At 40.0% G+C, this 14,356-nt stretch overlaps 1 protein-coding gene across 1 annotated transcript; it reads right to left on the bottom strand.

Moving 5' to 3' along the window:
• Positions 1 to 10,743: 10,743 nt before the first annotated feature.
• cbln2b (cerebellin 2b precursor) lies at positions 10,744 to 13,973 on the bottom strand. The gene is made up of 4 exons (XM_044177284.1): positions 13,627 to 13,973; positions 12,691 to 13,235; positions 11,896 to 12,015; positions 10,744 to 11,785 (listed from the first exon to the last, which is right to left on the bottom strand). The coding sequence occupies exons 2-4, from the start codon at positions 12,976 to 12,978 to the stop codon at positions 11,588 to 11,590; spliced, it is 606 nt and encodes a 201-aa protein (XP_044033219.1). The 5' UTR covers positions 12,979 to 13,235; positions 13,627 to 13,973; the 3' UTR covers positions 10,744 to 11,587.
• Positions 13,974 to 14,356: the final 383 nt, after the last annotated feature.

Here is a 14,356-nt window from a genome sequence, read left to right as displayed (position 1 = left end):
GGCCTTATTCCCACGGGGTGGGCGAGCACTGTGAGGCACTGGTGGCGACGCAGGAGAGTCTGTGATCATGCCCAAGTTTCATCTTCAGCGTCTGAGTCATGATCGCAGGGAAACTTCAAGTAAAAACCGCAAGAGCAGAGAGTGGAGATGAGAGAGGATGGGGAAAAAAACAACTGATTTCCATCAAAACAGATTGTCAAACCAGATGGGGACTATTCGAGAACTGGGGCAGAGTGGATGGGGAGGGACTCTGATTGGGCAAATCTCAACACAAACCAGACACTAGCATCAGAACAAAATAGATTTCATAAGCACTCTGCTGCTCTGCTGTCATGTAATTCTAAATGGTTTTAAATAATTCTGAATTAAGTTTTTTTTTCAGTATCCTGAATATGAAAGTATTCAAAATTATGAAATTCAGCGTGGAATTGTACACTTTGTAGAGAGCATCTTTGTGTTTGTGTGGAGGATTCAGCTCTCTGGAGATGCAGTCTCACGTTCAGCCGTGATGGCTGCGTTTAATTTCCTGGACGGAGAAAGTGGCTCCAACCTCTCACCTTTGAGTATGATGTCACTGCGTTACCAGTGATGAGACTGTCTAGTATGTGAACGTGTGTGGTTTGGTGTGTATTTCATTAATTCCTCCTGAACCATCAGTGCTTCTGGAATGATTCTGCATGCTCTGACCATTATCATGGTGCCTCTGGCAACACCTGAGAAAAGCTCATCAGCATGCCAGCATTGATCCCACACAAGGTTCTCCCCAAAATGGATTGGCTCTAACGCATCCTTTAAACATGTTATCTGAGCCAACGCACACTCAAGCCTCAACAAGAGGCTCTTTCTGCCAGCCACAAAGCACACAGAGTAAATACACAAGACCATTCGCAGGCCAAGGGAGGAATGCATTAGAGGTTGTGGGGTAACAGTGTTCAAACAACGAAAAATGGGATTTTTTTTTATTGGGTGCAATAAGAAGCACGCTGACTAAGCGAACACATTGAGAACATGCATGTTCTACACAGAAAGTCACCACTCAAGTTTATGATTTAAAGTATTTGTTTGACATTTTGGGAAATATGCTTATTTACTTTCTTGCCAAGAGTTAGATGAGAAGATCGATACCACTCATGTCTGTACGGAAAATATGTAGATGGAGCCAGTTAGCTTAGCTTGCATAAAAAGTGTAAACAGGGGGAAACAGCTAGCCTGGCTATGTCCAAAAGGTAGAAAAAAAATCCACCATCAAGCACCTCTAAAGCTCACAAATTAACGCTTTATATCATTGTTTGTTTAATCCATTCACCATTTTACTGGGGGTTATTTGCAAAACTATTTCTTGGCCGGGAGCAGTAACTTCCTGGAATATATTCCAATGCTTGGCTGCCAAGAAATAGTCTGGTAAATGACCCCCCTGTAAAACGGGCAAAGATTTCACTTTGGTCTTTGGTCTTGACTAAATAAACAAGATATAATGTGTTAATTAATGAGCTTTAGAGGCACTGGTAGGCAGATTTTACCTTTGGACAGAGTCAGATTGTTTCCCTCTGTTTCTAGTCTTTATGCTAAGCTAAGCTAGCCAGCTGCAGGCTTTGGCATCATATTTATCGTACAGTAATGTGAGTGGTATCGATCTACTCATCTAACCCTTTAAATTGAATTGTTGATTTACAGTAACTATATATATCATATGAATTTGGAGGCAAAGAAGTAAATAAAAGACTGTGTTACTGATTTTGAATGTTCCCATGATTAATATGATTTAAAACAGGTGTTCTATTATCAAAATGCCCTTCCTTTCCCTCCATATTTCCTCTTTGAGCTTCTAATGTGAGGTGGGGGGAAATGAAGGAGATTATTGACAGTGAGGAGAATTTCCATCTTCACTGCGGTGGACTTATTGCAGACCGACCTCAACTCTCCAGCCTACCAAAAGACTTCTCTCATTGTTTTTTTTGGTGGGGTTGCCCTTAAACGTGCCTGTAGCATTCCTCAAGGTCCCACGTGATGCCTGAGGCTGTGGAGAAACTCAGATGAACACAGGCTCAATTCAATCCCTCCACCAAGCCCTCTCCACCCATATGTTTATGATGTGATGAGCTTGACATGCTCAGGCTTTTATTTCCCTTTCCATGGAGACATTGATCTGACTTGCAGCACCATGCCATTTGTCAATACTGGAATTCATAAAAGGTGTACACGTGAAGAATAATGAGATGAATTTCACGTCCCATGAAAAGAAATGACACTTATCCTCTTGAAATGTATGTTTTCTCTATAAAACATTTTATTGAGAAATTCAGGGGCTCCTTCCTATTTCTCCTGCCACTTACAATACCTCTGAGTGTAGTGTACAGTACTGTGAAGCTGGCACTATGGGTCAGGACCTAAAATCTTCCAATAAATGTACACTCTATATGACAAAAGCATTTGTAGATTTTAATGAGTTCAAGGACATGATTAAATTTCTAGGTTCAGCTGCCAAATCTGTAAAGTAGAAAATCCCTTATGTTTCATAACTCGTCTTATTGTCTCACAGTCACACCTACGTGTGGTATTTTAATGTGTCCAAAAACAACCAGGTAGAGGCAGTGTATGGTGAACGTCGTGAGCTAGTATCATTATTAAAAGGCAGCATCATCCAGGAGTCCAGGACAACAGCTTATTAAAGAAAGAAATAATGATGCCTGAGGTTGTCCACCTGGTATGATGCTCTGTGTGTGAGGACATCTTGTTTCAGCACCATTCCAGGTCACATTATACTATATGTTTAATATAGGTGTGTTACAGTGAATGATGAGAAACAGTGTGATGTTAGTTGCTGAACAATAATTCTGCAGGATTGTGCAGCCTGTTTAGTTTTGTCACCAGTGCTGACCTAACCAGACAATCTAATCAGCTGACATCTTTCCTCATAACAACTTTATATTCTCGACTCTGTTTGATTTACCATACATATATGTGCTATTGATGGTATGATGAGAATGCAGTGCTTAATTCCCGCCTCCTTCCCCTAGCATTCTCTAATTTATTGTCACATACTCAGATATTCAGGCAGCATTTGGTTCATTGTACATTATCATAAAAAATTGTTTTTATGGGAAGAAATAAACCATATGGTTCCTTAAACCATAAATAAACAATGATGGAAACAACAACAAATATTTGAATTTGTTTAGGACTAGTCAATTTAATGCTCCTGTCTAAAATATTTAACTTAATCTCTAATTTTTCAATACATTTTGATACTATAGTATAATGAGTATGGAAAAAGAGATTAGATATGTGACAATTTGTTTAAAGAGAGAGGCTTAACAATAGCTGTAGTTAAAGACACTGTGGTCCTAACACAACAAAATTATTCGACACGCTACATTTTATGCTCCAGTACACTGACTTTCAGCATCATGGCAGTTAGTTCGTCAAGATGTTTCATAAGTATAGCCCCTATTGAAAAAGTTCCATATCTTCTCGGCTAGCTTAATTTAGCTTAAACAAAAAAATTGGTCAGTAAACATCAGCTATTTGTTACAGACTCAATAAACCAGCATCACTCAATACAACAATCGCCATGCCCCAAATCCATACATACTGATTCTGAGCAGGTTTCTAGTAGTGACAAAATATAGTATACTCAAAGGAGACAGTGTGCATACTATATATGGATTTTTGAGTCTGCTGTTACTATATAAGAATTAAATAAGAGTTAAATCTTAGAAAAAACATTTTGATGTCTATTTGTGAAGTTTAATTGGCAAAGACACTCTAAAGTTGCAGTTTGATTGACAACCAACGTCACACATAACTTCCTGTTAGTACAAAATGGTGAAGTATGTTTATATTTTTGTATACTAACTGCTAAAAGAGTACCACGACAATCAGTACATAGTACGCACAGTGTAGAATTAGTATGTAGTATGGATTTGGGACACAGCCTTTGTTTGTGTTGGGCAGGCTTTCTACATCTCTATTATGCAAAAATTCACAGGGATTTTTAAAAATGATTTTATATTCCACACCCAAAGATTTATTTTACACCTATATCTGCTACACTGGGGGCATCGTACATCCTGTACCGAGCATCACTCACTATAAGATGAGGAAGCTCCTTTTGACGGATTGATAGACTGACCTAAATTTGACTCCTGATGAACACCTCCTGTGTCATGGGAATAGTAACTTTCCTCTTTGCATGCATTTATGCTAATTCCATTGTCTGTTGTGAAAAGTTCTCGGTTCAACTAATTCTGATTCTCGTGTAGGAACAGCCCACATGACATCAAACGTGAAAAAAACAGCCATCTCTGTATGCAGGGATATAATCAATACTGACTACTAACTCTCTAGATACGTATTATCACTGCACCTTGTGTCATATTAAAATGGGATGGCTTTTGTATGTCATATGCAATCTGAAAGGTTTAACTGTCTGGTCTAACTATAAAGCAATACAGAGAGTTATAAGTACACAGCTCACGTCTCTGTCAGTGTAGAACAATGGTGCAGAACACCAGGTTTCATGGAGTTGTGGATACTCCACATGCCATCACAGAGCTGGGTAAATGCAATAATCTACAGGAAAGTCTTGTCATGTGACAGGAATCACGTGAGAGGTTTGTCAGCCTTATAGAAATGTTTGCTTTTGACGGTTTGACTTTTCAGATCTGTTTATTGTGTTTTTATGTATGTTGTTTTTTTTCTTCTCGTTTTATTGTATCTTTTGCTAAATATATTTGCAAAAAGGACACTCTTCTTACTGCAGTTATAAAGAGCCATGCAAAAAAGTTTAAAAAACAACAACAACAAAAAACACTTCCACGTGACACCTGATTTGTGGCCTCTGTGGTCCCATCTGCTCAGAAAACAAACTGTGGATGAAATACCTCAAATACTGAGTTATGTATGGGTTTCCATTAGCAATATAACATATACTGGTTTCTTGGCTGTGGTTGGTGATAGTCTATTTCCAGTTACAGGGGCAAGAAATGTAACCTTATTAAACCCAGTGTCATATCCCTTCCAAATGATCTGTAAAATTACCATAACCAGAATCCACACCTACACCTGTAAAAAATAGGTTTATTGCTGCTGCTGCAGTGTATGTATGCGTGCATGCTGTTTGTCACTTTGCACATGCAACACAAGTGTGTGTATTTCTGTGTGTGTGTGTGTGTGTGTGTGTGTGTGTGTGTGTGTGTCCCTGATCCAAGGTATCAACAACGTTCAGTGTGTGTTTTCCCATCCACCCCAGCTAGTTGTGCTGAGGCACAGTTTTTCCCTTTCTAATGAATGCAGTTAAACTGGTTAGGTGCTGGGTCCAGGATGCTTTCTCTCAGGCTTGCTGTGCCTGAATCTAATGTGTAGACAGATGATGTACCATCACATCAAGGAGTTGTTCATATGAGCCTGGGTTGCCTGGCTCCTATGTTGCCAACTGTCTGTGTCTGTGGGTGGGGTGGGTGGTGGGTGGGAGGGGGTGGGCTTGGACGAGGTTGTATTTTCTTTGGGGAATTGCGTGTTTCAGCAGTATGGATATTGCAGGCTGTGGCAGAAGGAATAAACAGACTTGCTCTGTCTTTCTTCTCTCCCCCCTTTTCTTCAGGGATGGGCCTGTTCACAGAGGCGGTTCTGTGACTGATGTTTGTCTGTGTTATGCGTCTATTTATTTGTTTGGCAAACAAATGCATTATTAACAAGCCACTGCCACATGTTATCCTTGCAGTGTATTCTCCGTTTGCATCAGTGTCTTTCTATTCAAGTGCAAATTAGCTAGGTCACTGCAGAACCTTAACTGTAATACCAAAGCAAAGGTGAAACTTGATTCAAAGGATATATATGACCTATGTATGTAACCTGATATAGTCTCGTAATTACGAATAAAATATTTGAGGAAAAAATAGTCCAATGTGCAAATCTGTCTTACTCCCCAGTAGAAGAGGGCACAGGTGGTTTTTATGTCTTACGCCAGTTATGTCTCCATGCTTTGCCAACAAAATGCTGCCATTACCATGGCCCGTGAAATTAGCAGGGCTCATTTGGAAGGAAACCTATGGACAGAGGTTTTAAAAATGATATAAAGAGGTCTGGACCATTAAAAGTGGTGATAATTCCTGACATTCAGCATGCGTTTCCTTTTAACTCGCAGCCGCATTAGATATTAGATTGAGTGGGCCCCTAAGCATCATTTCAGACCCAAAAGGAACTGCCTGTAGGTTTGCCTGGGAACAGCTTGAATAAAAATAATGCTGTGAAAGGCTTATTCGCACTCACAATCACACATGAGGCAATTTCAGCCATAACAGGGACTAGCATTGGGAGAAAATTAGTCTATGGAAAAAGACACCTTTTCTGAGGGTTTTTTCCCCCCCTCATGCATATAAATGTATTTAGCTCATCTGCAATCAAAAGGAAAGGTTGAAAATCTTGTTAGGGTCTCTCTCCTTTGGCAGTGTGTGTCTTGAGAAAGATACAATGTACGTCCCCACACTGACTTCCAATGGCAGAGAAAAGAAGAAAGAGGTATAGAAATCCAGGAAATATCCAAACAAACTGACCATCCAGTGAAACGCACTTGATAATTGTTGAATTTTTAGTCTATCTACACAACTCAGCTTCTCACTATATTGCTTTCTGTGGCTCAGAGAGGAAGTAAGTAAAGTGAAGTGCTCAACTCCTCTGCTTTTAAACTTGGGTTTGGGTTTCAAGATGGGTCAGGAAACTATTTCTTAAGGGCCTCGCAGTGCACCAACAGTATCAACATGTTTTCTTGACCTCCGGGTCTCTGAACGGGAGTATAAATGTTGGGTCTGACGAAGACAGCTTCTCACTGTAGCAGAAAAGAAATGTCTGTAGTTGAGGTCAAATGTATCCCCAGTGTGTGCTGTTACTGGGATCTGTGAAAACTGAACCCTTTAAACAAGTGAAGGGATGTTTCAAGGTGAAAGTGTCAATTTAATTATACTACCTACATTATGAAAAAAAAGAAAAGAATCATCATTGAATCTGAGAATTTTTGAGCGTGTGGTGTGAAGCTAAATTAACAATGTACATAACAACTGCGCCATGACATAAACTGTGCGTCATGTCAGGGTGGATGAAGAGTAGACATTGTTTTCACTGGTTTGTGCCACAAAGAGCAAGATTGTGAATAACTATTTCAACATCAAGCAAGAGCAACGTTTAATTTTGAGTTTCTTTTCCAGTAAAGGACTTTGTCATTCACTAGAACTAAATAAATAAATAAATTGCAGTGGGGTTTTTTTTAATGCGAGGAGGAGGAGGAGGAGGAGGAGGGTGGCATTCATCTTGTTTGCACAAATGATAAATTCATTTTTCCTGTTAATGTGTAAAAAAAAAAAAAAAAGCTGCGAAAAGATGACACTTTACCTGCCAGCTATCATCCTTGTTAAAACTGAACAAATCACCCTCTGAAGATATGCAAAGACAATGTAATTAAATGTTTAGATGCTTAGAGACTACAAGAGGAGCTGAAATGAATGTCAAAGTGGTTTTGATCTTCAGAGGACGGCTTTCAAATCAAGACCAAACAACTTTAATTCTTATTGCTAAAATGGTTTTAACGTTGTTTTTCTACAGCGGATTGAAGATATGTTTAGATGTTTCCAAATATGAGCCACTTTGTTCAAGGCTGAATGAGCAGGAATTACACTGTGATGTGCGTGTGTGCATGCATGTACATAACGGTTAGAAGTGTGAATGCGTATCCATGTTTGAGCCTGCGTGGGTGTTCACACACTAAAACAACCTCATTAATGAATAACTGACATTTTCTATGAGAGTCTGGAACTAAAGATGACATCCGTGTGATGAGTCTATTACATAATTTAGATTCCAATGCATAGAGCACTGCTGCACCTTCCCGCTGCGAGGGGCCCACGGTGCAGCCAGCCAATGATCTTATTGCATGTGCTGTGTCCTTGAGTCATACATATTAAAGGACCAATCCTCAAAGGATGTGTATCATGAGGACATTATCTTTAAAGAGGCCCAGAAGAACAAATAATGCTCTAAAAAGCAAAAAAAAAAAAAAAAGCCATATGAGTTTGGGGCTTTTTAATGGCATGTATAAGTTTTGTAATTATCTGCATGTGGCCTACAAAGCAGAGTAAAATGCCATCTGTGCTTCCATAAAAAATGGACCCCATATTTGAAGACTTGTACTTTTGGGTGGACAAATTGAAAATTTTTCTTCAAACATAACTGAAAATGTGGGTCAGTCTATATTTACTGCTACAAACAAAAAAATACCATTCGGGCTGACTAAACTGGAAGCATTATGGTATCTTTTATACAACAATTTGGATAAAATGTACCTATCAAGGTGCAAAAGGTCTTTCTAGATTTCAACATATATCTCTCATCTTGCACTTAAATAACCCCATCTTTGGAAGTTATAATCTTTACATGATGGAATAGATTTAGTCAGACTTAAGTGATAGTATGTAATAACCAAAAATTGTTTTTGTTGCCATTTCTCATCTGCTCTGTGCACTGAGTGCGTGTTTGACGGCTATCTTAATTATCTAAGGGAATCATTTGGAAACAGACTTTTCATTCCAGTATGGGCACAATTAGCACTTTATAGGCCAATTTAATATGCTCTCCAAATCACTCTGATTTGCTGGCAGTTTCTGCTGCTTTGTGCAATCCTATTGCTGGCATCAGCAGGCTATCAGCAGGTCTTTCTCTTTGTTCTCAGCTGTTGCTTTCTGTTGTTGAACAAGATGAAGATATATATATATATATATATATATATATATATATATATATATATATATATATATCAATTATAAATGCAAATATTTTCTGGGGCTGCTGGATTTCTTTCTCAACCCAGAGGAACAAACAACCATTTTTATGTTTTCTTATGTCTGTGTTTGACACAGCACAATGGTTGAATGTGTTTCAACAAGCTAAGGATTACCATAAAGTGTTGCATTAAGGCCCTTAACTCTTCTGCCAGATTTTCCACATTACTCATAAACTAAGTCTATTTTTTGCCAATGTCATGCTGGCTCTGTTTTAAATGGACATTTTCTCTACAGAATGACTTTCTGTTTTGATTTCATGAAGTTCAACCAGTCTTCATCTAGTCACTCAAGAACCTTGTTAATTTTTTTAAAAAGTCTGAAAAAAAATAATAAATGATTTTTCTTTCGTTTTTTCTTTTTCAATCTCCTCCTACAGATGCACTTGTTTCAGTAAGGACATTTGCAAGCACACCAAAGCCCCGCTTCCATGCAGGAAGTTTAAAGGCGTTTCTATTGTGTCCGGGATTGTGTCCCTAAAGTCAGCACAGCAAAGTTTAAAATGCAACAGTGCTCACCCCACAGCACTAAAAAGGTCATTGGAAAATTACCTTTTCCAATCTAAGCTGAGTTAACACAGTTTGTCCTTTGACCCAATGGTCTTACATCAGAGAGAATAATTACGGTATCTCGACCTGCAAAATTAGACAACTTAACCGCAACTCGCAACTTCCGTAATTGTTCAAAACAGTAGGGACACCTTTCTGATATTGAGTTGCAGGAGTGCTTTTGCTTTGGCTCAGTCCACATCTCAATTGCCCCAAACTCATCTGCGACTGGCACAGATTTAACAAGGGAAATCGATAAAGGATAAAGCCTTTCACCTGGATTCACCTCACATTCACTGTGCATCATAAGACCAGTAAGTATCCCTAATATTTTTTACATTTGCCTGTATGTTTCCCACAGAACATTTTTATTCTTTAAAGACATGTAGCCTGTGTTAAAATATTAAAAGTTAGTAGTTTTGTTGAATATATTATTGTTAGTAAAATGCTCTAAATCAACATGTTTCTCTTCAACTGTGTGCTGTATTGTCTGATTCCAGGATAGCATTTTTTTTTTTAAATCATGCATTAAAAGATTATTGCACTTCTTTGCTTTGATTCAGATTCAGACCTGGCCTTGAATTTAGTTTTTTTTTTTTTTTTTTTGGGGTCTGTGACTGTAAGTGTGTGAGAATGAGAGAGAGAGAGGAGGAGGGAGTGAGAGAAGGCAAGGGTGTTGTGTGTGTGTGGGGGGTGATATATCCAAAAATGTTGATTTTCAAACAAGATGGCATCCAATTATGTGATAAAAAAACAAGTTTACACCACAGGGCGGGGAAACTTTACGCATGTTAAACTACAGTATAGACGATTTTGCCGCCTTATATCATATCAGCCTTAAACATACGTGATTCTCCATCAAAATGTACGATTTTTTATTTGGGGTTCCTCTCTGCTCTGTAAGAGAAAGCGTTTCTCTGTAGTTTCTATCCGTCGTGCGCTGCGTAAAAACGCTCCACTGTATAGTCATGTTGTGTTGATGCTCAGTATTTCCGTTCCAGCAATGATATCACATTTGCCAATAAGCCACAACAAGAAAGGCGTTTTAAACATCATCTTAAAGTTGATTTCTTTAAAAATGTATATATATTGCATCTCTATTCGTTCATATTAAGACGTAGTTATATTAGCGTGTAACAAGTGCTGCTGTGAGACTTCTTGAATGAGTGCCACAGAATATTTCAGCACCTCGGACAGCGACTAGAGCGAGCTGGTCTCAGTGCCCACTGTCTGTGTCCTCCTGAGGCCTTTGGTCTTGTTTAACTTCATTTACAAAACTCTCACTTCTGATAAACGTTTTTTCTTCACCTTGTTTCCTTTCAAATGCAAAATCATGTGAATAAAAAGTGATAAATGCGCTTAGCCTATACAATACAATATCTTTTATTAAGCGGGACATATAGGGATTCTTCTATTATTTCCACAATGTACATTTGGTGAGCAACGTCACTGAACATTAAATCAGTCAAAGCTACGCAGATTCCGAAATGTAGAACACACAATAATGTGAATATGTACTTTATAAATTATATAATTATTTTTTAATAAAAGGGCTCTAAGTCGTCTCCGGTGGCTGAAATATGTCGCCTTTTTTCTCTTTTAATGAACTCGTCGGCGGCCTACATTTGGCTTATTTTCAATATGTTCAGCATCCAAACGCAACACCATTGACAGCACAAAACACAAAGTAAAAACTTCCACTCGTGCAAAAAAAATGCCTTGGGCGTGAAAGCACTTCTTCTCTGGTTGTCCATAATTCCATATACTTCACTTGGACGAAAACCATATATTCTTTAAGGCTATACAAACATAAAATAGAGCATAATAAACTCGGCCTGTCCAGGACATCAGTTCTTCCACTCATCATCTTCTCCCGTGTCCATCTTGCCCAGGTACACCCGTTTGTCTGTTGGCAAAGTTTGTTTTCCAAGCAAGAAAAAAATCCACATACCCGACAAGCACACGCCACTGGCCGATCAATACGTTTAATCATCCAGATTGCGTTAAAGTTGACTGATGGATTTGAATATGTGAAACTCCAAGGAAACGTTCGTATTTGACTAGATAGTGGACGAGTCTAGGTATACAGATATTCGTCGGCTTCCTTGGCTGACAGTTATTTAAGTTAAAAATAAATGGCATGGGTTGTTTTTTTTTTTTGTTCCTCGACCTAAACGGAGTCCCATGCGACGTGGATCATCGCAGATTAGATTATAGAGGAAAGACTAGAAAGCCTGAGAAGGTGGAATATTTCCATCCGCCCATGAGGGTGCCCCGTTCCAGCTTCAGATAGACCCGGTCCTCCCGTTCAACCATCAACAGTACTCCGTTGCTGGCCGCCTCTCTCGTAACATCCTGGTCACCGGCGAAGGCTGATATAACCGGATAATCATTCTGCATCAAGTTCACCTGCAGGAGAGGGGAGACAGGCTTGGAGTTTAGTCTCATGCTCAGTTCTGTCGGTGCACTGAAATGTCATTTAAGGCTGAATACACAGCATCTATTTCACAATTGCTCACCTGTATGGTCTGTCTGTTGTAGACCTTCACCACGTGAAAGCTGAAACTATATATCCCCCTCCTCGGAGCCTGGAAAACACTTGCTTTGAGATCGAAATGGTTGCCGATGTTCACTAAAACCTGTGACCAAGAAGGGCGCACAATGAGACAGCGCTTTATCTGTTTATTTTTTTCATCTGCATGCTTCACTTAACATAACAGCTGGTGGTTCTGTAGTAATGTATTGTTTGTCTCTCCCACGCACAGTGAGTACAGACTGGCGTTTCAGTCATACTCTGGTACTGGAATGCCAAATGTTCTGGCTGCACTTCAGTCGCAGTTTGGGATGGTTCCCAATTTGATGCGTATAACAGGCCGCTGTCCAAAGACCTCAGCCGTGAAAACTTATTGGAACATCCGACCAAAAGCAACACAATGCACATGTCAATTCGGCCGAGGCCTAAGACGCATATGTGATAAATGATCCTGCATGGATGATCATTCATTTTGGCAGCGCATCTCTAAATCACGCCAATTACGCACAGCATTAAATTAACCATTTTCAATGAATAAACAGCATTGTGTTCTTTAGGTTACAGATAGTCAGGCCTCAGATGACACACAGCGTGAGCAGTGATGGGAAATCAATGAAACATGACATTAAACAAGTTCTGCTCGCCCACGGCAAATAGATAGAATGTATGGTGTAGAGAGAAAAAAGAGGAAACTGTAATGGAGCTAAGATATTGGCCCATATCTGATTCATATTCGACTTCTGCTAAACTGTGTTAGTGATAAATTCAGTGGATATCTGACCTGGTCAAAGTAGATGGTCATAGATGTGTTGCTCATCTCTGACGGCTCATGGTTGGTTCCACGCACGGCGGAAAAAGCCACCTTTGCCCCAGCGGAACGGACTGATATGCCAAGCGAGGATGTGACCGCTCCGTCCGAAGAAGGGTTCGAGTCGCACACCACAAGACACTTCCCTTCGAGCACGATGGGCTCCGTGTCGTTCTGGCCGAGGCAGAAAGCCACGCCGCATCCCAAGAGGAGGGTCAGAGCCAGCATGGCACAGGGTCCCGGGCAGCGCGCGGGCACCATGGTCGGATCGCTGATCCTGTGCACACTGATACAACCCGGCAGCCCCTTGGAGGTTTCTTAGTACTCGATCAACTGGTCCAGACTTACTCCCTTCTCTCTTCCGCTCTCTCTCTTCCTCTATCTGTGATGCTCCCTCACTCTCTCAAACACCCTCTGACACACAGACGCACTCAGACTCTCCCCGGCTGTGACTCCCCTCCCTCCTGTGCGTCTTAGTTGATTTTGGGAGAGTATTCAGACAACTGTTGTTGTAATTCCTGATGATTTAAGAGACAAAATGAGAGTTTTCATGTCAGACAGCAGTAGGAAAATGATTTTACATAGTTTAGTCATTAAACTTGAGTATATTACATGTGCGTAAAATGACTATCGTGCGTAAAATGAAAGGCAGTCGCTGTCAGTAAATACCAAAATCTAAAAATCGCGTTTATATTAATACACATTTTCTTGTCGTCCGTTGTTGATCAAACCAACTATTTGTTCTACTGCGGAGTGTTTCCTATAACTGTGCGCCGCAGCACTTTGTGACAAATTCTAATGTCCATTAGAAATGATGTTAGTTATCTTTTCCCTCTTTCTAGTTGCTATTTGTGGTGAAACAAGCACTTTGCAGGCATTTCTGTAGAGAAAAGGTAAATCACGACCTACCTGTGCTCTCCATCTCGCTGGTATGCCTCTCTGTCTCTCGGAGACTGTGAACTGAGCGCTCAGATCGCTGGTGCTAAAAAAGCAAGAGTCTCTGGGCTCCCTTTCGAAGGACAACTCACGCCCATTCTTTGTGTGTAGCCACTGCAACAAGACTCCTCAGAAGTATCCCGCAACTAAGAGCACATGCGTGGACTAATGGGGTTGTTTACATATTAATCAGTTCAATGTTGTGAGCTCAGGGGCCCCTCAGGACGGTAGAGATCACTTGCTCTCAATGTCTGTCATTTTTATGCTGTGGGTTTCTCATATCTCTCCCTGATTAATCCGACATGAAGGGGGCTGCAGCGAATAACCTTGCTGTTCCATGGTACATTCAGCATGCATGTATATGTTACTAATTTGAGACTTAAACGAGCATTTTTATCAGTCCAACAAAGATACTCGTGCGCCATCCAGTGGCGGGTTTGACTTCCGCATTATGTCAAAAAAATCGAAAGTATTAAGATGATTAAAATAACAAACTTGCACTGGTATCTGGCTTGCATATTTTACTGATGGGTGTGTACTGGAATATCAGTACATTATTCCACATGCACATCACACTTAACAAACACCCCATAAGCAAGTTGAAAGCATGTGACACTTCAGGCCCACTTCACGGAGAATGACCTGCACCTCTCTGTACCACCCTTTAGCCTTTCTTTTCACTTTCTGACATGCCATCATCTTT

Source organism: Siniperca chuatsi, linkage group LG19 (genome assembly GCF_020085105.1).
Source record: "Siniperca chuatsi isolate FFG_IHB_CAS linkage group LG19, ASM2008510v1, whole genome shotgun sequence".
Taxonomy (NCBI): domain Eukaryota; kingdom Metazoa; phylum Chordata; class Actinopteri; order Centrarchiformes; family Sinipercidae; genus Siniperca; species Siniperca chuatsi.
Note: the sequence above shows the minus strand (reverse complement) of the source record. Positions and strands in the feature narration are given on the sequence as shown.